Raw genomic sequence first — 26856 nt, forward strand, 5'->3', positions numbered from 1 at the left:
CCTGGCTCATGTCTTTGGTGGTGGTGGTTTTACAGTTGAAAAGGAGGTGGCATAGTGGGGGTGTGGCTTAGTGACTGGGCACTTGTCTGGCAGGTGTGAGGTCCTTGATTCAATCTCCAGTGTTGTACATGTTTCATTCTTTTGGCTTTTTGGGGGCCACCACCCAGTTCCCAAATAAAGCATACAAATAGGCTTATTATTACTTATGAATGCCTCGCCTTAGGTTGACTTGTTTCTAGCCAGCCTTTCTTAATTTATCGCATCTGCCTTTTGCCTCTGGGCTTTTAACTTTCTCTTCTGTAAATCTTTTACTCGAAAAAGTTATCTTGATAGAGGGAGCCATTATGAAGTTAGGGAAAAACTTGGTGTTAGAGAAATTCTCAGGAATTCACAAGGATGACCTAAGCTAAGTCTCCTAGCAAAAGTGGAGTTGGTGTCTGAAAGAGCCTTTTCCACTATTCAGATTAGTGGCTACCCTAATTGTCAACATAGAACCTACATCCAGTAACTGATGGAAGCAGATGCAGTGACCCACAGCCAAGCCCTGGGCTGAGCTTCTGGAGTTCAGCTGAAGAGAGGGAGGAGGGATCATATGAACAAGGGGGATCACGATCATGATAGGGAAAACCACAGAGACAGCTGACCCCAACTAGTGGGAGCTCACAGACTATGAACTGATAGCTAGGGGGGACTGCATGGGACTGAGTTAGGCCCTCTGACTGTATGTGACATTTATGTAGCTTAATCTGTTGTGGTGGGCAGGCAGTGGCACCAGGTCCTATCCAAGGTGCATAAACTGGCTTTTTGGAGCCCAAACCCTATCATGGCAACCTTGCTCAGCCTTGATACAGGAGGGAGGGGTTTGGTCTTTCATCAAGTTGTTATACCAGACAGTATTGACTCCCTAAGGAAGTCTCCCTCTGGGGAATAAATGGGGAAAAGAAAGAGGGGACTTGAGGGGATAGGAGAGAAGAGGGAGGGGAAACTGTGGTTGTTAAAGTGAAAAGTAAATTTTTAAAAATAAATTCAAGACTAATAAATCCCTTGTTTCTCTTGATAGTTTATATTATATAATCCGAATGTGTCCATTATTTCCTTCTGAATATAGTAAGACTTCATTATGAATCATATTTCCTTTTTAGTGAAGAATATACTGAATATTATGACTCATGTGCCAATAAGCTGCTATGCACAGAAAATTTCTCACATCAGAATTGAACATTTGAGGAAAGGTGAACACTAGAACTTTGCCTTTGATCTTAAACTTGTGGGGATGCTAGTATCACTGTTTTATTTTCTTGCATTTCTCAGGTCAGTTGACAAGTCAGAACCTTTCGTGTTTGTCCAATTCTCTCTTTATGAAGCTGAATTTAAAGGCATCCTTGAGCTTTTCCTGTTAATTGGAATGGGATTCTGGGAACACAGAATCACAAAACAATACAGTTTATTTGTTGGGAAATTTTCAAGTGAAATCAAAGATATTAAAACGTGTCTTTTCATGTTCAGGGCTTTGCACTGAGGATATAAAGCAAGATTCTTCTTTGTTGTCTTTTGCCACATAATATAAAGTTCATATTTTTCTCCTAGGCTGTCAGTACTTCAAATAATGCCAAGGCATCTACTTGACAGGATTTTAGTTTTCTTTTCATAAATGTTAATAATACATTGTATATTGAACTATTTGATTTGAAAAATATGATTGGGAATTTAGAATTTATGCATGTGTCTCTGTATAGGTATGAGTGTACTACTGAGCATGTATGACAGTCAGAGAAAGACTTTGCAGGAAGTAACTTGTGGAAATTCTACCACCTAGGTCCCAATGAATCGAACTCAGGCTATTAGGATGGCAGGGATCTGTTTCACCTGCTGAGTCATCTTGCTGTCTCAACTAACATACACTTTCAAACAGTAGTGCTTAGCTTTAATTCCTTGTGGTTCAGGTTTTCATCTCTACATAGCTATTAGTAAATAAGCTAATTGATAAATGCTGGTTTGGGTAATTGATAGTATTTTATATTTATTGTTCAAAAGTTAATTCTGGTTACAAATAGTGAACAAATATCTCAGAAACTTATTTGAATATGAACCCTGATTGTCTTGGGGATGGAAGGATTTAAATATTGCTGATAAAAATAGCTTTTAAGATTTACACAAAGAGCTGATAAAATGAAGTATCATAAGGCTTGAAAAATCGGGTGTCGGTTATAATTACTGTGTAGACTCAAAATGCTTCTACTGAAATGTTCACCTTTGCTATAATGCTGCAGGCCATAGCACGAGAGAAAGCCGAGAAGTTCAGAAAGCTGCAAGATGCCAGCAGATCAGCTCAGGCCCTGGTGGAACAGATGGTGACTGGTAATTACATGAACTTGATTTAAATAATCTTCTTAGGGATTTGATAAACACATAGGTTCATATTTATCAGCTGAATTATATCAGACAAGCCCTTCTTGAATACAAATTTACATTAAAGGAAGTTCGTATTTTTGTTATTATTTTTCTTTCATGCTAAGCAAATTATTGGGGGAAATTCAATTTGAGTCAATTGGTCAAAAATGAGTTATAGTAGAATATTGAATAAGTCTGTTAGGGAGAATTTAATTTTCAGCAAACACTGATAAATTTATTAAAAATAAGTTTAAGAAGACAGAGCTTTACTGAAATAATTATTTGTGGAAGCAACTGAAAAAGTATCAAGTAAATTATATTATTTTAAAAAATAATTTTATAAATTACCTAAAATTTGTTGAAAGGATTAAGTATAACACTGTTAATATTCTCATGTTTTCTACAGTACCTTGTCTTATAAAAATGTTTGTCTTTGGAATTAAAGCTTACTTTCACCTTTTTCTTAAGTGAGGCAAAAGCACAAAGGTTGCATCATATTTTTATCCTATTTTTAGAAATCGCAATTACTCTTTGCCAAGAGTACCTGAAAATCTATCTCTATAGAGTATTGTGAAGTCATGTGAGGCAGCTTTTCTTCCAAATTTTGTTTTCTAGACTTGTATTTATGTATAAATTAAAGTAACTATACAAATCACAAATCAATGCAATTTTTAGACCAGTTTATTTTTACTTTTTCAAGAGTGTATTATAAACAACAACAAAAAAACAAACAAGTTTTTGTATATTTCAGCATTTTGAGAAACTGCCTAAATTTTGTGTCATAAGTTCTGTATATGAATTATTTTTAGTCTTAAGTGCCTTTTCGGAATTAATAAATTGAATTATCTTCATAGGAAATCAAGTCATTTTATTCTTTTAATGAGTCTTATAACTGTGTTAGCTGAAAAATAAAAACAGGAAGACATGCCAGTTGAGAATTGAGAAAATCAATTATTATGTTTCTACATGTTGCTTGGTAATTTTAAATGATGGTTTTAATAGTATATTCAGTCAAATAAAATTACATGATCCAAAATAGTCTTATAATCATTCTATAATTTCCTAGGAACTACATTATTACCTTTCTATTTAAATATGGTGGTGTAAAATCTATAATTTAAACTTTAAATTCTTTAATTTTTATAATAAAATGTCAAACAGACCTCAAATCATTTTATATACACATGTACTAAATTATTTAAAAGTCATTTAATGTTCAGAAATGCATGGAAATATATTTCATTTTTATTAAGTAAAGCTAGACAGAGAGATGAAAAGGTAATGAAAAATACTAAAATCAATTATCTAAATACTTGTTAACATTGGAATTTCTAGAGGCATACAGAAAAATTAGGTCATATGGATGGTCCTTAATAAATACTAATTAAATGATTGAATTCCATTTAGCAGCACATTTGACAGCACTTGAGAAATAATATTGATTATTTTGCTTAGAAAATAATGCCTCTGAATGAAATTAGTACCTTGGGTAGACAGCAAAGATCAATGGACTTTTGGGAGTATGGTTTGAAATATTCTTCTTTGCTTTCATCAAATTTCAAGCTATACATTTGCCTGCTAGTGAAGATAGGGATAGGGTTAACTTTACTAAGATTAAGCTCTAGATAGGACCATAATGACAATAAGCATTTATAGTGCCCATAGTTCTGGCAACCTACTAAGCAAAACTATTTCCATAATTACTATGCAATTGATGAAAATGTTTGGATGTATTTATTCTCTCTTGTCTTAAAAAGACAAATCATATAATAATTATTTTCTCAGTTTCTGCAAATTATAAAATAAGTCAGAAATACAATAACAACCTGCATTCTTGTCCAACTGTAATTTAGAGAGAGAGTCATCTTTAAAACTTTTAGATGCTCATTACCAAAGAGCCATGAGGTTTAGTTCATAAAACTGAAAATTAAATTAATCTTTGTGTACTCCAATATTTTCAACAATTCTTTCATTGATACTCAAGTCAAGACACATCTTCCTCATATACTTGCCTTATTGACTTCTATAATAAATAACATAAGTCTTGTACCATATTATTTCTAAGAACGGAAATGAGAGCTGAACCATTATAATTCATTTAGGACCTCATGGAAATGGGTGTTAATTTTACTTGTAAATAGTGCTCTCAAGGTAAAGTCAAATCACGCTTAGAAATTTCTTTATGATTATATGAGCTCTATTGACTAGAATATAAGTGATATTCCATGATCAAAAATTAAAATAAGAGATAGCCAATAAAGATGATGTTCTCTATAAAATCATGTTTCTGGAAATTTTCTTAGAATTTTGAAGTATTTTAAAGAAATTTATGGCCATTTTTAAAATATAAATTCTTATGTAAGCGCTAAAAGTTTATTCATGGAACAAAATGTTTACCCTAAAGGCTCTTTTACTAGAATTATACTTTGAAATATTTTCTGCATATTTTATTCTTCTCTCATGCAATATATTCTGACGAAATATTCCTATGCCTTCACTTCCCCAGAACTCCCTATCTCCTGAGCCCTAGGTATACCTCCTGTCTCCTCTCAAAGAAAAAAAAAGCAGGCCACTAAGGAAAATCAACCAAACACAGCACATAATACAATAAGATCTATAATAATCCCTTATATCAAGGCTGGGTGAGGTAACCCCACAGTAAAAAAAAAAAGATCAAGCAAAAGAATTAGAGACACCCCCACTGTCAAGACTTCCCCCAAACACAAATCCAGTAACTTTAAAATATTGTTTGAAGTAATATAAAAATTACCTTACTTTGTCAACACCAATTGATTAAATGTCAATAAGGATTATCTTGATATGGTACTGGATAAAGGTATCTGTTCTTATTAGGAACTTTTGCTCACAAACAAAGTTTTGTGAAGTATATCTTCAATATATTGATTTAGAACTATATGATTATTCTCAAAAGTGGTATCTTGCTATAACCTTAGTGGGAATAATTTTACACTCAACCTAGGTGCCAAGTCTTTGTTTGTTTCCATAGCTCTACTGAAGTAGATAGTATCTAAATTCTTTCATTGTTTTTCATAAAAACTATTTAGCATAAACTTCTTTAAGTAAGATTTCATTTTGTTGTTTGTCAAAATAGAAATTGGGAGGAAATCATTTAATTTTGAAATAATTAAGCCTTTAACCTGATAACTTATTTTGCTTAATCAACATTGGATTCTTATAGTTTTACTTTGCAAAGTTCTTTAACTTTTTATTTAAGACAATTACTTCTGTTTATTAATGAAATTACAGAAATTTGAGAAAAGATTGAACCATAGTTTCATGTCTCATACACATTTTTATTCCAGAACATTGCACAGTGTGCTTTAATCTATTTAGTGCTAGAAATCATTCTTGATTGTTTTTAAATATTATTCTCATATGTATATGAATACATACACATAAAATATAAAGACACAGACTGGTCCAGATATATTATTTTGCCTTAAGAACACTTAAAATATCAAAAATCAAAGATAGTTGTGTCAAAACATCCATGAAAATACACATAGAAATATAACCCATGTCCCAGTTATTAAATTATGGGATGCTTCTTCCTAAATTTCCAGAGGAACTTAGTATAATGGTGTAATAGCATTATCAATATTCTCTACATTAAATGGCACTTCACTTTCAGTTTGGAGATGTAATTTTCTCGTATTAATTTACAGTCTGGAGACAATCACATTCAATAAACATATAACTAAAAGTAGTAATTAGTATATTATACCAAAAGAACATTTGAAAATTTTCATGCCTTGAGTATTAGATATTAGAATATAGTATTTAAGGGGATACCCAATATGCCCAGAATAGAATTAAACTAAAAAAATTAATAAGGCTTAAACAATGTGTAATCTAAGTCACTAAAACATTTTTACATTTAGTTTGATAGCTTAAATAATTTTATATGCATAAATTTATTTACATGTATACAGCACGTTTTCATGTGATGGTCAAGTTGGCAGGGATTGTAGTTTTTATGACTTATCTTGTTGATAAATTATCAAGTCACTTGTGATTGCTAGGCCGCCTCACTTCTGAAATAAGAGCTTCCTACAAAAGCACATATTTCCTCTTATTCCTACTTCAATTCTGGGCAATTTCATTTGTGTTTCCCTTCTTTCTGCATGACATTAAAGCTGATGCTCTGCATGGAGTTCACATTCTGTAAATTGACGGCTGCATTTTTGTGGATTTACTTTCTACTTTAAGAGGGAGAACCCCTGTGCTTGTGTGTATATTTCTGTATTTGAAAGGAAGCCATAAGAGCTACTGTTCTTGAGGGCAATTGCTGACAGAAACAAATATGCATAGAAATATATTTTCTCCTACATTTATGGCATTAGAAACAGAAAAAAGAAATGGCATATGTTAGAACATTTTGTATATTTTGCTCACTAGAAGTAGTAAGCAGTATACATTTTAAAAAGGTTTTATTTTTTTCCCAAAATCAGCACAATAGTGGCTTAAAAGAATGGTCACAGAACCCACCAGAACTTTGCGTCTGTATATATCATAAATACCAAAAACATCTTTATGGCATGTTATGCTACTCTATTGGATGGTAAATGTGCTGGGAATGATCCTCAGTTTAAGCTTAACAAAATGGGAAGTTGTTAGGAAGTGCAAGATTCATTCAGCTATTTTCTACTTAAAAAAAAAAAAACTGAAAACACCTTTTTTTCCCCACTATTTTATCCAGGCTTCATACTTGATGATGAATGTACTTGCTAAAGAATACTTCACTTTAGGTGTCAATTTTGAAGTACTTGCATGGAAGGCAATGCATAATCACAATTATTCTAGCAGTCTGTTATGCACTGTACACAAGTAATAAAATTAATGGATGCACTTCAAGTAATGATCCATTTCCTCTGGGTACAATATATTTATTCATAAACTATTTCAGTGGTTGTTTAGAATATGAGCTGTGAATGGATTATGATCCATTATCTCTGAGAATCTAATGTGCTTCTCCAAAATAGTTTCCCTAAGTATATTTAATAATGCGGGTGAGTCAGTGTTTGTATTCTTAAATAGCTAACAAAAAATTCGAAAACCAGATGCTCAGATGATTGATCCTTAAACTCTGCAAAATTTTACAATTATAGGTTGTCATAAAACTTCAATTTTTCAGTTGAGCAAAGGAAATCAATCCTATCAAGTACATACTCATAAAACAATATAGTAACAATTATCATACTATTTCTCAGACATACATTAAGGTATCTTCTAGTATCACTCAAAAATGGAAAATGCATTAATACATTACATTCTATCATATGTCCAAGCATTTTTAAGCAAACAAGATGTTATGTAATTGTTTGTATATTTTTTAATCCCCTATATTTTGCTCTTTGAGTGTCTGTCTTCATAAGATGCAAACTATTGATTTGATGTTGTATGTGTTCACACAGAGTCTTTCTACTATTCACTGAGAATTATATCATAAAGTGCTAGTGACAGCAAGTTTACCATAGGGCATGTTAATTTAGAAGAATGAGTTATAAAGACGTTGCAAGCAAGAATAATCACTTATAAAATGTTTATAGACAAATTATCTAGAAGGATGTACTTGTCTGTGCTCAACACCTGTCTTTACCAGAAATTTCTGCTTTCAATTTTGAGTGTGATTGTTCTTAAGTCCAATTTTAAATTATTATAAATAGATGACTGTGTGTTTTACAAAATTCTAAACCAAAATTAACCTATTTGTCATTGATGAACCTTAAAACAAATTAAAATGTTTGTATATATATATTGTATTTTATCTAAAATTAATTTTTAAAATTCCAATAATCAAGTTTTTAAAAATAATCTATTTAATTACTGAATTAAGTAACTGAACTCAGTCTCATCTATTTTCTAAATATGAGATGATGTTTCCTTATTTCCTCTATGTTCTTTACCATATCTTCTAAATAGCACAACTTATTTCATTCGTTGTTAAAGATTTGTAAGATGTGGAGAAATTAACATGTGAGCTCAGCTCTCAGTAGATTGATCTTATTATTGTACTCCTAGAATGGAAAAGAACTATGACACCTGCTTGATACCTGATGAGAGTACTTAACTGAGCACAATTTCCTTATGCTTGAGGAACAGCTAGTTTAAATTTAAATAAATCTAATTATATATGTGCATATATAGACCTTTTTCTCTATTAGCACTTGTTATATATTGGTAGTTACAATATTTAATTAGATGTAATCAAGTTATTAAGCACATTATATAACTAAATATTGTAGATTTTACAGCCTTATAGATTTGTGAAAATTTTACTTTTCATTTGCATCTTAATTGCTGGTGGAGAAGTGCTTAACATCTTAGGCCACTTGCTTCACATTATAGAATTGAGTTCCATGACCAACATAACTCATAAAACATATTCATTGTATTTTTGTAGATACCAAAGTATTTTGTTATTCCTTGCTGGTTTGCATTATCATTAAGCAAAATTAAGAAACAGCAGTCATAACGAAAATTAACATGTTCTCCAGTTTCTACGAGGTTTTATAAAGTTGATCTTTGTCAGAAGCAGAGACACGCTTCAATCTCTCTATTTTACCTGCTCATCTAATCCTTAGATATTTCATTATGATACATTTTCTCAAGGGGAGTAATTATGCAATTGAAATTTTAGATTCTCGGATGACTTTGTAACAAATAAGCTTGTTATTACTAGTTATGCAGTGGCTACTCCCAAAACTATGTTGTTATAATTCTCAATCATATACTAATAATTATAAATAGCATATCATATTACACCTGCGTGTCTTAATATGATCGATTGTCCCCTTAACTATTCAGGGGATTAGAATAAAATTTAGCCACAGGCAGCCATGACTTTCTTGTGTGTAGCCAGGTACAGGGAACCATGTACCTATTACTTTTTGCATCTCCTTCTTATTATTTCTGTTTAGAAATATGCTCGCAAAAAAGAGAAAGATTTTTGTCAGTGGTGTTGAGAAATGAATTTTTATGTTATCTTGGGTGATTTAAGACTTTGAAATTTCTAAGTTTGGGTTCATGTTTCAAATGAATAATCTTGCTTGGCAGAATAGTATGATTTTAACAAATAAAATGTGTCTTTGTGTCTTTTTCAGTAATTCAGTGAATTTGTTTGGAATAGAAACATGTTGCTTTTCAGATCACCTCGTTTAGACTGTGGCTTCATGGGATATATATTTTGTTTTTCTTTCTAGAGGGTACTGATGCTGAAAGTATCAAACAAGCCTCAGAACAACTTAATAACCGGTGGACGGAATTCTGCCAATTGCTGAGTGAGAGAATTAACTGGCTAGAGTATCAGAACAACATCATTACTTTTTATAATCAGCTACAGCATTTGGAGCAGATAACAACTACGGCTGAAAACTGGTTGAAAACCCAACCCACCATTCCAACAGAGCCAATCACAATTAAAAGCCAGTTGAAAATTTGTAAGGTAAAACTTTCCTCTTTCCTTTGGAGCATGATCACTAGGCATTTCTTGGCAAATTGCAAGAGGGCCAAAGCAAAATGTTTAGTAATGAGATTTTCAACTCCCAGGGGTTTATCCAAGAATCAAAAATACCAAAATATAAACAAAGAAAATCAGTCTTAATAAGTACTGTATTGATATTGTACTTCTGGCATTGATGTATGTAATTTATACATGGCTAATCATTTTTTGTCAGTTTGCAGAGGGCGGAGACAGGAAGTATAGAAAGCACATATCCTTAAAAAAATTTAAAAATTGGCCAGTACACTGGAACTCTTTTCAGACGTAAAACTGGGCACGTGTTGAAAAAATTGTAAGCAATACAAATAGCTAGAAGCAGCTCAACAATAAAGCCGTATGGTGTAAAACAGGGCAAAAAAAAAAAGACATCTATAGTATCAAGGGCACATATAAGAATAGACATTTTGCATAGTATTTCTTCACAAAGAGGTATTTTACTAATGTCCTTGCTTTATAGATAAAACCAAAAGAAAGACCAGATCAAGCCAAACTTGTCCCTCTTCGAAGACAGAAAGAATCAGTGTAGAAATTGTGAGTACACAGGAGAGAGTCAGAGCCCTCTGATAAAGGCTGCCTTAAGAGTGAGCCCAAGGCGCATAGAAATAGAGCGAGAAAAATAAACAAGCAATTTTATCATCCTCTCTGCCTGAAGAATCTGGACAGGGCTCCCCACTGACTAGACTTAATTAGGAGGCAACAAATAAGGAGGTGTGATCTGCAAATTCGCCAGGGTCAGGAGAAGAAAATGAGTGCACAAGGTGGAACTGGCACTCAGGGTCCAAGTAAGAGATTAAAAGAGCTCATCTTCATTTGGTAGAAATTAAAAATTAGTAATAATGAAAAGAACCTGACCTTTTCCAATCCTTACTATAAGCTTCACACTATTCCTGGGAAATGAGAAGTCGGTTAGAGGTTACGTTAAAAGATAGCATGGACAAACCTTTACTAATAGACTACGATGTATATTTAGTATGAAGAGAGATTAATTTGCATACTTTTCACAGGAATGGTATAAATGAAGGCTGACTGGATGTGGACAGCTGACAGTTTTGGTCTAGAAAGAAACACTGAACTCCAATGATATTAGGGAAATATAATGATGTTCAGAAACCAAAAAAAAAGCACTTGATATTTTTTGCTTCAGTTTCTGTAAATTTATTAGAAAGTACTCAAAATCAAAATATAGTTTTGCATAACAAATTCAAATAAGAAAGACCTTTGCATTATCGGGCAAACACACATCCTGTAGTATTTATATGTTTAGATTTAATTTGCAATTAGATACAGTCCTCAGCTTATTTTCCACTTCTCTGAAGAATAGTTCATATGCAGTATGTTTTACAACAAAAGTATGGTGAAGACAATCATGGTAGTATGGTCACTAGGAATGGAAAAGACTGGGCCACTTTTCTTTACTAGAAGAAAGCATGGACATCATAGTGAGAACCTGTCTTAAACAGCCAATGTAGAATGATGATGTCATATGAACAGTATTCTTGAAATTCAAATGTAAAAACAGACACCTACGAAATATACTTATATTGCCAGGCGGTGGTAGCACATGCCTTTAATCCCAGCACTTGGGAGGCAGAGGCAGGTGGATATCTGTGAGTTTGAGGGCATTCTTTTTTACAAGAGCTAGCAACAGGACAGACTCCAAAGCCACAGAGAAACACTGTCATGAAAAACAAAAACAAACAAACAAAAAAAACAAAAAAGAAATATATATACAATTAGATATTGATTAACTATAATGTGACCAAGAATGATAGTGTGTACATGTGCTAGCTTGTTGATAGAACAAGTAGCACAGACTAGGCCATTTAACCAATGTAAATGTTTGCTCACTGTTCTGGAGGATTGAAATTAACCTCTGTAAGGACTCTCTTAGTGTTTGTAGGTGGCTGTCTCCTTACTGGTAAGCCTATGTTCTTTACCAGTTCATGTACATGGACAGAATGGAAGAGTGAGAGAGGTATTTCCTTCATTTTTTAAAGCAACCAGCCCTATGAGATCAGGACTCTACCTTGATAACTTAAATTATTCTTTAGTACCTCCTCAAATCTGCTTTTCCAAAAAAAACTTGCGTTGAATGTTAAGGCTTCAGCATATATATTTTGAGGTACCACAATTAAGTCCACACCACTAAGTTCTAGGAAACAGAGTGGAAGTTCATCGAACTTCCTTTTTTTGTCATATTTTTCCACCTATGTCGAGGACATAGTTGCTAGGCGAATGATTAAATAAAATAATGTAAAATTACCAAGGGAATAAATGATTTACACAATGTTGGAAAACATCTAACAATAAAACATGACATAGACAGAAACCAGCAGACAGCTTCTTTAATGGAAAAGCATTTGCACTGGGCATTTGGAATGACTTGATGTTAAATCAAAGAATAATATAGTCAGAAACATGGATAAATAAAGACCACCCATGTAAAAGAAGGTCTATTATATGAGTACTAATCATAGTATGGTAGGTGAGTGGAATGTGAGTCAGATGTATAAAGGCAAATCAGTGGCCTAAGAGTCATACAGCAATTGTAGTCTTAATCTGAGTCACAGATAGAAATCACAGACAGATTTCTAAAGTATTCTATTATTATGGAATTATTCAAAGGGAAAATATCTCTTTTCTGCACTCACTAATAAAGATCCCAATACTGTTTGCACTGTCTCATCCCATTCTCTCAACTCTTCGTCTTTCTGCTTGACCTTTTGGTTCCTAATGAATTTATTAATTGGTTTATGTAACATATTTAGTGGTATAAGAATAATATCATTCCCAGATTAGCTAAGATTATATTAGTGGCCTGGTATTAGTGTTTGACAATTTTTTTATCTAATTTATTTTTTATTTCCTTTGGAGATTTTTTAAATATTAAAATACAAATTTAGCTCATGCTCCAATATATTGGAGGTGAGAGAGCCTTTTAAGATTTGGAAGAAATATGTTTACATTTCTTGAAGTGGGGGAAGGTTCTACTTGGTGCTACATTATTTAAATGTGCATATTAATATTTTTATCCTTCCTTCATATGTTCCATGCCAACCATGGTTCTCCCATTCTCCTCTCCCCCTTGTAAATGTATATAATTTTAGTGGGGAAACACATTCAGAAAATATGATTTACTCAGGGGACTAAGAACGCTAAGTTCTCCGATGCAAACAATAGCTACTGGTTAACAAGTTTTTGAAGTTAAATAGTTCATTTCAAAAGAGATGGCATATCTTCACTCTTCAATTGCTAAAGCAACTCAGTTGTCAGTAACAATGAGTCCTACTGTTAGTCACATAGTCACATTCTTTTCAAACTTAACTTTATATCTTCAGAACTTAGAAGAAAAAAGCATTGTCTATTTATATTCTTGTTCTTATGAAATATTAACTCAATCAATACTCATAATATAGAATTCTCCAAATAAGCATACATGCATCCTAAGTCAAGAATTTATTTTGTCATTTTAGTATGATTTCCAGTAAGCTCAGATTTAAATTTAGTTCCTAATTGCTATAATTTTTTAAAATTTCCTCTCCATTTAATTGGCTCATGATCCCATTTTTAATTTTAATGATCATGTTTTTGCATATTAAGTACTAAACAAACCCAAGTACTTTTTTGAAAGGTGGCTTAGATATAAATTATAAGTAAGCAACCATGGTGATAATGCACTGGAAAAGAGAATTTCAGAGTTATTTCTTATGGTACAAGTTATATATATATATATGAAACATAAACTAATTGCCACTTCACTTGAAATGCGACCAAGGAATTTACATAGAAAACAATATGGCTGAAAAAATACAATTTAAATTCCAAATTCAAGTGTCATATATAACTTTGAATATCCATTACTTAATCATGGAAAAATAGAGAGTCAATTTTGCCCACCTAGGGACTTTTAGCATTAAACATGTGAATAAAAAAGTATTATTATTCACTGAATGATCTTTCAGTTTAAAACAATGACAGTTTTGGAATGAAAAGCATTAAAGATAAACATCTTTATTTGATTTAATTTAGTGAGATTTAAATTTGTGTTTATTTATAAAACATTTAAAACATGCACATGTGTGTGATTTATGGTTCTAAATAATGATAGTCTGATATTAAGGTATATCATACATGATGATTCAAAATGAACAAACAGCTATGTTGTTCTTAAATCGATTACTTGTAAGAGAGTATGGAAATTTCTTAACAGATATTTGTCGAGAACATTAACTTGTTTTCATATCGCTGACTATAAACAACTTTCTTTGTGACGCTATAGTAAATGCAAAGTTACATATTAGTAATAATCTGAATTATGATTCAGGATGAAGTCAACAGGCTGTCAATTCTTCAACCTCAAATCGAGCAGTTAAGAATTAAGAACATATCACTGAAAGAAAAGGGACAAGGGCCAATATTCCTGGATGCAGACTTTGTGGCCTTTACAAATCATTTTAACCACATCTTTGCTGATGTGCAGGCCAGAGAGAAAGAGCTACAGACAGGTAAGTAAAAATACTTCTTAAAGATAACTTAAGATTTTTGAAATTGGCTATCCGTGGGTAAAATATGAAGTACTAAAGAAAACCAAACAAAAATGGGAATAACGACTATCAGTGAAATAAACCACCTTCCCTTAACAAATGACAAAATACCGATGTTAGACAACATGAAACTATATCTCTTCTTCCTGTAATATTCCAATGTTTTGGGGTAAGAAGAAGTAAGTAAATAATGGTTTGTACAGCTATAACTTCTCCATGGATGGTTACAGATTCCTGAATCAGGAGTTTTGAATACTTTTGAAAATAAAGAAGCACTTCAGTAGACTTTCCCAAGATTTCTCATTGTGTAGGTGGAAATATTTGTGCAGGCATCTTCAGATGCTCTTTCAGATCATCTGAGAACTATCTACTTTTGGGAAATGAATCTCAAGTAAGGACAAATTATTCTTTGAGCTATATTTTATTTTTGGGACACAGTAATTACATAAACCACCCTTTGTTGATAAAAGAGAAGAGAGAAGTAGAACAGATATACAAACTTGTATCAAGTAGATAACATTTTTTCAAGATATCTCTTTACAATTTTTTTCTGTTAGTGTAGTATTTCTTTGAAGTGTCTGTTCATTAATTTTAAGACAAAATTTTCTTAGAGAGACAAGTTTATAAGACTTAAACAATACTAAATAAGTTTTTCATCTATCACACACATTCATTTATATGTTTTTGTGCATAAAGAGAAGATTATAGTGGATGCTTAGGATTTAAGGACTTTGCTTACTTTTAGTGAAATTTTAATTGTGTGGAAATATATTTAACATTTTTCTTATTGTTCATCTTTGTAAATATTACAAAAAACATTTAAAATACTTCCAGAAAATTTAGATATGACTAAAGCTTTACAATATCGTTTTTGACTAAATTGAATTAAGTTTACATTGTGTATTTCCTTTTCCTCTACTTTTTAAAATAGTTTTTGCTAAGGGGTTTGTTTTTCTAATGGGAAAAATCAGTCGGTATAACTTTAAAATGATATTAGCGCCCTCTAGTGGACTACAGTATAATAGATGCTGAGCGTCAAACCTCTAAATGGAAAAAGCTATTTTTAATTTTTCATACATCTTACCATATTGTATTTAATTTTTTGATGAAATACACAAAAATTATTTAAAATAAAATAATTTTAATTGATATTCTATAGTTTAACTTCCTCACTGGAACGTTATTTTAAATCTTGTATGCCTGTTTGGTTCAATCTTCAGTTTAAAGAAGTATGGAATAGTCATATTGATAGCTGGGGTTTTCCTATGTTACTACAATGTAAACATTTAATATTCATTATGTTTACATACTTATAAATGTATACATATAATCATTTTGCACACAAAAATTATTTATAAAACTTCTCAAACTTGTCTTCCGGCACCTGGGTCCCTGTTGGAAGAAAGAGGGCCCGCTTGTTCATCCCTGCCACCCGGCTAGCTTAGCCCCGAAATAATAACATAGAAACTGTATTAATTAAACCACTGCTTGGCCCATTAGCTCTAGCTTCTTTTTGGCTAACTCTTACATCTTAATTTAACTCATTTCTATTAATCTATATATCAACACGAGGTTGTGGCCTACCAGCAAAGTTCCTGAATGTCTGACTCTCTTGGTGCCTCCACAGTGGTCCATGACTCCACCTTTCCTTCTCCCAGCATTCAGTCCATCCTCCCTACATACCTAAGTTCTGCCCTATCACCAGGCCAAGGTAGTTTCTTTATTCATCAGTGGTAATCACAGCACACAGAAGGGACTTCCACATCAGGTCCCAACTTAGTGTGGTTACTTGGGGTTCATGGTAAAGAGTGGGTGGTCAGATGTCCAAAGGAATGTAGATGGATATTAATAAATGGCTAAACGGGGCAGAGGGAAAGTGTGTTTTCCATCCTACTATTTTTATAAGAGTGCTTCTCATATATTTACCTATTGTTTCGGAAAATTTGCATGTCTTAACAACCACTGAATCAAGATGACTGTGTCCTCATAAAATGATTTTTGGCAATGTTCTTTCTGTTTCTATTTTGTGGATTAATTTGAGAAGTAAAGATATTATCTATTCTATAAGAGCTAGTTCCAGGACAGCTAGGGCTATTACACAGAGAAACCCTGTCTCAGAAACGAGAGAGAGAGAGAGAGAGAGAGAGAGAGAGAGAGAGAGAGAGAGAGAGAGAGAGAATTTCCATTTCTGAAAAATAAGACTACTGCTAATATTTAAAATACTAAATGAAATATGGGTTCAGAGAGACAGGAAGGAAGATACAAATAGTAGCCATTCCAAATGAGATTTTATTGGTCTAGACTCATTAAAGAGATAAAAATGAAGATTAGATAGAGTCTTTCAAGAAGTAATGTTATAGATACAGGATCAAAAACATTGCAGTGAATGACAATTCAGTTTTCCAGAGATTGCAGAATAAGTTGTTATGATAGCTACTAAAATGCTCTCTATGGTCACATATTCAAGGTTGTGGATTTGTTCGGAACAGTCCGCATAATGACACTAAATAAGAACAAAGTATAGTAAATTCTTTCAGCTCCAAATTAGAATATTTCTCTAGTTTACTTTTGAAAACTTTATTTTTTTACTCTAATATATCTTGATAAAAGATTTATTTCTATTTGTTGCTTTTCTTCCAATCTACTTATCTACTTACTCACTATGAACTAAAAATATATACAGGTTAAGATGTTAACTTAGCTTTAGGTAACTCATACCACTTTAAAATGTAATTAAATAGTACTAATACACCATTCTCACTTTTACTGATTGCTTTAGGTTGTTCCATAATGTAGAAAATACAAAAATTTGTAATTCTCATATATGAAATGGACTGGCATTTGCTTCTATTTAACTGAATACAATTGTAAATATTTATAATGTACTGGTTAATATCTCAACCCTGTATATAATATCTAATTAGATTAGTGTAGTCTGCATATCTATCACCTTTTTGGAGAAACCTATAAATTTGTTCTAATTTTCAATTTATTTGGTTTCAGTTTCACTTTTATACATTTAAATTTATGTGGGACATTGTGAGAATTTAATAATTCAGCACACCTATTTGATATACAATGATCAAATTGGAATCCAAGCTTGGATAATGAGAAATAGGTATAATTTAATATTTCTGCACAATGAAACTAATGTCAAGTTTACCTTTAAAATACTGTCTTAGTTAGGGTTCCTATTGCTGTGAAGATACTGTCTCAGTAAGGGTTTCTATTACTGTGAATAGAGACCATGATCATAGCAACTCTTACACAGGAAAAACATTTAATTGTGATGGCTTGTATTTTTAGAGGTTTATTCCATTATCGTCATGGTGCAACATGTTGGCATGCAGGCAAACATGGAGTGCGAGAAGTCTTTCTGCAATATTGGGTATGGCTTGAGAAGATATAAGACCTGAAAGTCCACCTGCACAGTGATTGCACTTTATCCAACAAAGCCATACTTACAACAACAAATCCACGCCTCCTACTAGTGCCACTTCCTATGAGCTTATGGGGACCATTTCCTTTAAAACCAACACATTCCACTACCTGAAAAGGCATTTATTTCAGCTTCAAAGTGCCCACAGTCTATTACAGTTTCAGCAACTTTTAAACTCTAAAGTTCAAAGCCTCCTCTGAGATTCATGCAATCTCTTAACTGTAACCCCTATGAAATCAAAATCAAAATACAGAGCACATACTTCCAACATATAATGGCAAAGGGTGTGAACATTACCACATCAAAATGGAGAGGAGAGAGAACAGTGAGGAAATGCTGGACCAAAGCAATACCAAAATCAGGCTTGGCAAACTCCAAATCTGTATCTCCATGTCTGGTGTCAAAGGCTCTTCAGATCTCCAAGTCCTTTCAACTTTGTTGTCTGAAACACACTTCTTTCTTTGGGATGGTTCCTCTCCCTGTTAGCAGTTCTCCTTAGCAAGTATTCCAGGGATCTGGCATCTCAAATACCTTGGGGTCTCTAAGGCAATCCAGTCATCAGCTACACAGCTTCACAAAATGACCTACAGTTAGGGACACCCCTAACACTTGCCTGGCATCAACAGCTTTCCTTATTTGCAGAGGAAGGTTACACAATGTCTTTCTTCTTTTCTTGACTCTAAATCCAGAACTACATGGGTGAAGCTGCTATGTTCTGTTGCTTGCATGGCAGGAACATGGCCCCCTTATTCAATTAAATCTTCACCAGCTTTCTGGTTTGGGTGGTTTCTTTCACTGCATTAAATTTGACCATTCTAGAACTTGCTCTGTAGACCAGACTTCCTTCAAACTCAAAGATTTACCAGTCTCTGCCTTCAGAGAGCTGGAATTAAAAGTATGCATCATCATACTTTGTTGTAAGCTTGTCTTTAATTGCTTTTCATGAGTTGGAAACTTGGATGGGTGGGATCTTACCCTGAGATTGCAATTCCCTTTATTCCATTTCTTAATCTCTTTATCTCCTTGAGCACAGGATTTAACTCCATTCCACTTCCTGGTGTTCTTTTTCTCCTCAAATTGTACATTTTGTATGTTCTTTTTTTAACTTGCTCCTTTTCATTATAAATTTTTATTAGAGTTACCACTAATAACATGACAGAGTCTATACTACAGTTTTGAGATTTCCTCTGCCAAGAGAATTAATCTGAAACTCTTTATTTGTCCTCAGGAAGACTTTTCAGACAAGGGCAAAAAGCAGCCACACTCTTCACCAGAATATGACAAGATCAGTTTCTAGGACACACGCTAGTATTCTTCTCCTCTGAAACCTCTTGATCCAGGAACCCACAGTTCAAATCACACTTAGCCCCACTGTTTTCTATGTTCCTGTAAGGATGGATCATTAGGTAACACTTAAAGTGTTCAATTGCTTTTCTAATCCACAGTCTCAAGGACCTATCACAACACCCTAGTCCCTGTTACCGACTTCTTTTTAACTTAGGGTTTCTATAGGTGTGAAGAGAACCATAATAACTCTTATCAGGAAAAAACATCTAATTGGGTGGCTTACAGTTTTAGAGATTTAATTCCTTATCTTCATGGCGGGAAAGGCAGTGTCTGGTGGCAGGCAGGCAGACATGGTGCTGGAGAAGGAGCTGAGAGTAGAGAAGCTGCATATTGATCCTAGAGGAAACAGAAAGTAAATTGTGTGTGGTTTGAGCATATATGAGACCTCCAAGCCTGTCTCTGACACACGTCCTCCAACAAGGTTATACTTAACCCACCAAAGCCACACCTCCTAACAATGCCACTGCCAATGAGTTTGTAGGGGCCAGTGTGATCAAGCCACCACATAGACCCTAAATATTTTACCAATATTTGTATAGTAATTCCATATAATAGTCTATTTTTACCTAAACTATAAAATGTATATATCAGTAACAACAGAAAAGTGTTATCTGATACTCAGTGTTGCTTAAATGAACTCATAAATATAGAACACTTTCATCTACTTTGGTACCAATTTCTTTCTTTCTACCTTTTTTTTACATTTTTTAATTATTCTTATTATATTCCAGAATGAGGTAGAAATGAACCTTTAAATGCACTTTCTGTGTGAGTTAGGATTATATATGACTACGAATGAATCTATATATCTCTATATTTATTTGTAAATACACAGATATTTGGTGTTTGGATATGAATCAGTTTCTGAAAATTTAATAAAAGTAAATAAATGTTCTTATTTTCCTAGACACAACCATTTCTCGGGATTATTCTATTTATTATATTCCTCGTGGAATGAAATGGTTTCTGTTAATACATATGGCTTGATATTCAGTCTTCCACCTCAGTTTAGTCTGGTCATATCACTGTCTACAAGAAAGCCTCTTGATTACTATCTGGTCAGTTGATAATACTACTTAAAATTGTGTTTATGTCCCACAAATTATTCTATCATGGAGAGGCTCTAATATATAAAAATGTATCTAGTAAAATCATATTTTTATTAGTGAAGTACTAAATAAAATATAAAATTTTTTGGAATCAATTCATGTCTACTCTTGGGTTCTTCATAAAATCATTTGCTCTATTCAACCATCATACTCTTGAGATCATTTATCTGCCCCCACCCCTTCCCCACACCATTCCCTGTTGTCTCCTCAACCATTATACTCTTAAGATCATTTGTCTACCAGTCTGCCAACTGCTCCCATTCCCATATCATTCCCTGTTCTTTCCATACGACATTTCCTCCACATTCTTTTTCAAATTGCCTGTTTTCTTTAGTCAGGGCAGAGCAGGGAACTCAGAGGACATTGAGGATAAGAGAAGTAGATATTAGGATATTTCTCTTACACTCTGTACACCAAAGTGTCATTTGTTAGAGGATATCGTAACTCCTTCAATTGTGTAACCCATATAGAAAATGCCTTTCTTGGGCTTTCAGACTCCCAGCATGGAAAAATACTCTGTTGTTCAACTCCTGAGAGATGACTACTCTCCTTTCCCAACTCAATCTTTGCCCTCTCCTGTCTCTCTCTCTCTCTCTCCCTCCCTTCCTCCCTCTCTTTTTCAATCTCTCTCTCTCTCTCTCTCCTCCTCTCCTCTCTCTCTCTCCCCCTCTTCTCTCTCTCCCCCTCTTCTCTCTCTCTTCCTCTCTTCTCTCTCCCTCTCCCTCTCTTCTCTCTCTCTCCCCCTTCTCTCTCTCTCCCTCTCTTCTCCCCCCCCTCTCTCTCTCTCATTTAAAATCCATTAAGTCCAATTTATGCTATCCATATATCTTGCTTATATGGCCTTTTACTTTAGCATGGTTTATTTAGCAGGGACTATATTATTTTTCCTACTCTTTTTAAAATTTTATATACCTACCATAGTTTCTCTTTCCTCTTCTCTTCTTGTTCCCTCCCCTCAGCTCCCTTTTACCCCCATCCTCATCCATCCACTTCTTCACTCTCTCCAATTCAGAAAAGTGCAGGCCTTCCATGGACTTAAACCTAGCATCTAAGTTCTTCCCCCTGTACTAAGGCTGGGCAAGGTAAACCAGCATGGGGAACAGGCTTCCAAAAATCAGCAGGCCTTGATCTCACTGCTAGGCATATTATGAGCAGATTAAGTTACACAACTGTCTCACACATGTAGAGGGCCTATGTTGGTCCCATGCAGATTCCCTAACTATTGAGACCAATAAACTCAGGTCAGCTGTCTCTGTAGATTCCTCCATCATGACCTTGACCCTCCTGGCTCATACAATCCCTCCTCATTTTCTTCAAGAGAACTCCCAGAGCTAGGCCTAGTGCTTGACTGTGAATCTTGCACCCAACCTGCCTAACTAACCTGCTCCCTCAAGTTCCCATCTCCTTATCCCCCTATCCCTGCCAAAAGTTTACCCAGGATATTTCAAAATTCAGTATTGCATACAGTGTTCTTAACATATCAGGCAAGTATTAGGTAAAAAAGCATCTTCATTATCACAACTACTTTCCATTATATTTCAAGCAAGGGTATTAATTAATACTTAAGATAATAGAATTGTATTTGCTGACAAATAAGAAAAATAGGACAGGATTTTAATTGGTTTTATTAGTATTCTCTTTCCAGGCTTGAATTTGATGTAATTCTCTTCTCTCTTTGTTCCCTTTGATAAAGTTTTTGACGCTTTACCACCAACGCGCTATCAGGAGACAATGAGCACCATCCGGACATGGATCCAGCAGTCAGAAAATAAACTCTCTATACCTCATCTTAGTGTCACGGAATATGAAATAATGGAGCAGAGACTCGGGAAACTGCAGGTCTGTGGACAATTGACTACTATAAGCAACAAAGAACATGTCTTAAAACTTGCATTGTTGTTGCATTAAATATAAATAAAGATAATAAAGGTAGGGATCACAGATTAGGAGTTTAAAAAAAGGAACAGGAGAATATTGTGGAATAAAACTATAATTTCCTTTTAAGTTTAATGTATATTTTAAGAGATCAAGTATAAGTGTTAAATTAGATCTCATTATTTTATCATAATTACATATTTTATAAATCCTGATATCTTTAAGCATAGATTTAATCAATAGATTTATGTAAGATTCTGTTGAAATATTTGATACTGAGTAGGTATTTTAACAACCAAAGTCAAGAAAGTTTAAATAATAATATGAGAAAATAATATGATATAAAGACATATGAGAACTAAATTTTTGTTGATTCCAAAATTGCTATGTTGTGCCAGGTGATGGTGGCGAACGCCTTTAATCCCAGCACTCGGGAGGCAGAGCCAGGTGGATCTCTGTGAGTTCGAGACCAGCCTGGTCTACAGAGCTAGTTCCAGGACAGGCTCCAAAGCCACAGAGAAACTCTGTCTCGAAAAAGCAAAATTGCTATGTTGTATACTCATTCTTTTAAAATCTGGAAATATATTCATTATAGTTAGAAATTAAGATGGTATGTCTATATTTTAAGAATTAAGTTAATAAAAATACTATTACATTTTTAGCTATTTCAAATCCTTTTAAATGGTATTGTGTTAGTTCATTTTATAAGTAATTTTAAGGAAATTTTATTTAAATATTTTCTTTTACTATATAATCCCTAATTATAGTTTTTCCTATATTATAATACGGAAAAAAACTAGCAGCAGAGTTCCACTTTCTACATATTTAGTATAGTATTTCTGATGTTCACTTGATAAAAGTGTGATCCAAAAGAACTAATACACTTCAGAAAATTGAGCCTAGCCGGGTGGTGGTGGCGCACGCCTTTAATCCCAGCACTCGGGAGGCAGAGGCAGGTGGATCTCTGTGAGTTCGAGACCAGCCTGGTCTACAAGAGCTAGTTCCAGGACAGGCTCCAAAGCCACAGAGAAACCCTGTCTCGAAAAACCAAAAACAAAAAAAAAGAAAAAAAAAAAAGAAAATTGGGCCTATAAAAATAAGCTATTAAGAATAGTGAAAGTACAAAACTAATGTTGAATTAATTATTAGAAGCTGATATTATAACAGAAAAACAAGCTATAGAAGAACAATCATAGGAACCATTGGGAATATATGAAAGACCCTGTGTCATCGGGAAAAACCAAATCTACTATGTACAATGAAGTGTTTTAAAGAATTTATAATGGTGAAATATTGTTAAGCATCTGTTAAAGAGTCATGCATGTCAGGAAGATACAAGAACAGCCAATGCAAAAAGAGCAAAGGAAAGAAAAATGACACAAAGTAGTTTTTGTTTCTAAAGCCAAGGAATAGTCTTCAAAAGAAAGTCACCAGGGATATAATAAACTTTGAATAACCCTATGATAAATTATAAATGCAGTTCTAGAGGGTGAAGTAACAAATGAGATATAATCTTCCCTAGTACATAGTTAGTGTCAGTCAGAAGTAAGTAAATGCATTTCATGATGGGAATTAATTTTTTGAGGAAGTCTCTTCAGTATTTTATATTAATACACAAATTTTCATTCCGTTGTATATACAAACATAATCTTATAAAAATTCTATTTTTACACAAATAATTTAAAACTGTTCAGTAGTAGAAGTGGATGAATGTAAACACATTTCATCAAAGTGGAAAGTTAGAAATTAATTATAAAACTTTAGTTAATTTCTGTTAGTAATCAGATGTCTTGATAGAATATTCAAGGTTTTCACAAATATAAATTTAATTTAGTAATAATTTTAAGAAGAAATATTGAAGCTTGGTTTATTGAGGTTTCACTGCAGGTAAACTAAAAAACTAAAATGTATTACTTATATAATAAGCATAATTATCAGTATATAGGTATTCAGTAAAAATTAGATATACCAAATTTCTCTATAAATAAAATATGCTTTGGAACATATTAGACATTATTTATATAAATACATGCAAATTGTTTTGTCAGAAATTCTTCTTTGTTTAGATCTTTAAATTACATAAGCTATCATTTAGTTTCTTCTTGATGTGAGAAAATCTCATCAATTATGCCTCATTTAATGTAAATGCACTTCATTGTTTAATTTTGAGGCTTTGCAAAGTTCTTTGAAAGAGCAAGAAAGTGGCTTCAGCTATCTGAGCACCACTGTGAAGGAGATGTCCCAGAAAGCGCCTTCAGAAATAAGCCAGAAATATCAGTTAGAATTTCAAGAGGTTGAGGGGCGCTGGAAGAAGCTCTCCACCCAGCTGATGGAACATAGCCAAAAGCTAGAAGACCATATGAATAAACTTCGAAAAATTCAGGTAAGCCAAGGTTTTTCTTTGTATATTCATATTTATTTTCCACACATCAGTGCACTGTAAGATGTGATGGGAAAGAGAGATTTGACTCCCAGAGTCCTTCAAAGGCATTGATGAGATTAAAGACAAATCTTTCACGAATGAGTATAACTTTACCATTTTTCCTAAGAAAATTTAATGATACATTCTTCTTGGATTTTCTATAGGACTGAATCGATTATTTTCACCAACACCAATTCACAGTTAAAATTTTTAATATAAATATTTAAAACATATTATTCCAGAATTAAACATATACTTATGAGTCAAATATATTAGAAGTGTCCTTACTTCAATTCTGGTCCTACCAGTGAATTGTTCGTTCCTATATTTTCCAGCTTAAAACACTACACAGAATGTACAATAATCTACATGTATGGGTGAGGCTTGCTATGAATGCAGGCTTTAAGAGAAAGTGGATTTGTTTGCTCTGTTTCGCTTCTCAAAGCAGCACACAATCTTTTATTCATGAGCACATCTTCTACTATCCTAGCATCTTCTGGTGACTATGTCTGACTCTGAATCTTTTCCATCTAATCTGCTCTCCTTCACTGTCTTCACCTTTTGTCTTTTTTAGATTTCTCTTAATAAAACAAGCCTTCTAGCATTCTACTATCGATGTCATGATATGCCAGATGATAAAGAATATTGTTTGCATGTTTAACTTTCTTTTATCTGCAACGTCACCCACCCTGTCACATTGGATATTTTTGATTGGGAATAGTTGTGAACATATTAACTATGTGGAACTGTATTAAGCAGTATAACTGGGCAAGAAAGAACTCCATATATAAGGAAAAGAGCTAATGAAACACTAATCATGATACAGATGTTCTCAACTATAATTTGAACTACTGGAACTCAGTATTAAAGAGGCAAAATGAGATCCTTGCAAAATGAGCAAATTCTCATTTGTTTGAAAGATGTACAGTATTTCATCCATAATATGTATGTTTTCTAATACAATATATGGTTCAGAAATGTACTATGTCATAAGTGGTCACGAATGTTCCTCTTTTGCATGACTCATTTCACATGGGAAATGGAATTAAACATAACAACAAAAGAACAATTACAAAGGTTTATTACTAGTAATTTTAATTTTGGAGTTTATTTGTTTTGTTTTGTTTTTTAAGTTTTCCAGACAAGGTTTCTCTGTAGTTCTGGAGCCTGTCCTGGAACTAGTTCTTGTAGACCAAGTTGGCCTTAAACTCACAGAGATCCACCTGCTTCTGCCTCCCAAGTGCTGGGATTAAAAGCATGAGCCACCACCACCCAGCTTTACCAGTAATTTTAAAAATGGAAATTGAAGTTATGTTTCCATCATCCAATCATCATCATAAAAAGGGAAGAGATCACTGGCATAAATTTAGGAAAAGGATTTCTGTGAAGTAAGAATGAACTTAAGATATTATAATTAATTTATCAAGGAATTCATGGTAGGACCTGAATTGAAGATAGTGGAGACATATAAGGGAAAACCTTATGTGAAGCATATATTCTCAGAAATTTTAGAAAGAAGAAAGAATATAAATATACATTGTGATTGAATTACATGTAGTTAAAGAAGTGACAGCTTTATCTTTGAAAAGTGACTGAAACGAAGTACATGAATAAAAGTAATACAAGGAAAATGGATGGGAGGTTCTTGTAAATATATAAATGACAAAAGATATCATGGCCTTCCTGATCATTATTTCTAACTAGTCACACAAATAAGAAACTAAAAGCTTTGTCTTGGAAGGTAACATAATCTTCCCTGAAGATTCCCAACTGAAGGAACTGTTTAACCTGTCAACTGCAGAAAACAATTTGTGGAGGTTCAGGTTTAGGGAAGCTATAAAGGCACGATTACATTGAGTTTACTGTTCATCGTTTGTTTTATGTACACTAAGGGCACATTATTAGTATTATCATGCCTTGTTTTGTAACTTCAAATTTCTCAAGAGAGGATATGATTTAATGTTCTCAAGAGAAACATCATAAAAGCACATTTGGCAGTATTTTTTTTATTTTTAACAATAGCAGACTTCATACACCAATGCTCATACTATGAGCCATAAAATGCAGTCTTAGTAAAAATATTCTTTTCTAGAATAGCTCCAGTGAGACATCCCTCAAACATGGAAATTGTTTCCTGACTTATATTCAGACATATCATCATAATGAACTGTGTTGAGAACAATCAGAGCTTAATAATATCTTAAAAT

At 33.3% G+C, this 26856-nt stretch overlaps 1 protein-coding gene across 1 annotated transcript in view; it reads left to right on the top strand.

The window, feature by feature from the left end:
* Dmd (dystrophin) overlaps positions 1 to 26856 on the top strand; it is a 1456297-nt gene that overhangs the window by 52322 nt on the left and 1377119 nt on the right. The window contains exons 6-10 of the mRNA XM_026777353.1: positions 2271 to 2358; positions 9615 to 9856; positions 14238 to 14418; positions 22046 to 22191; positions 24398 to 24610. Coding sequence (XP_026633154.1) covers positions 2271 to 2358; positions 9615 to 9856; positions 14238 to 14418; positions 22046 to 22191; positions 24398 to 24610 — 870 coding nt within the window. The remainder of the gene's footprint in view (positions 1 to 2270; positions 2359 to 9614; positions 9857 to 14237; positions 14419 to 22045; positions 22192 to 24397; positions 24611 to 26856) is intronic.

The sequence above is a fragment of the Microtus ochrogaster genome, unplaced genomic scaffold (genome assembly GCF_000317375.1).
Source record: "Microtus ochrogaster isolate Prairie Vole_2 unplaced genomic scaffold, MicOch1.0 UNK58, whole genome shotgun sequence".
NCBI classification, from domain to species: Eukaryota; Metazoa; Chordata; class Mammalia; order Rodentia; family Cricetidae; genus Microtus; species Microtus ochrogaster.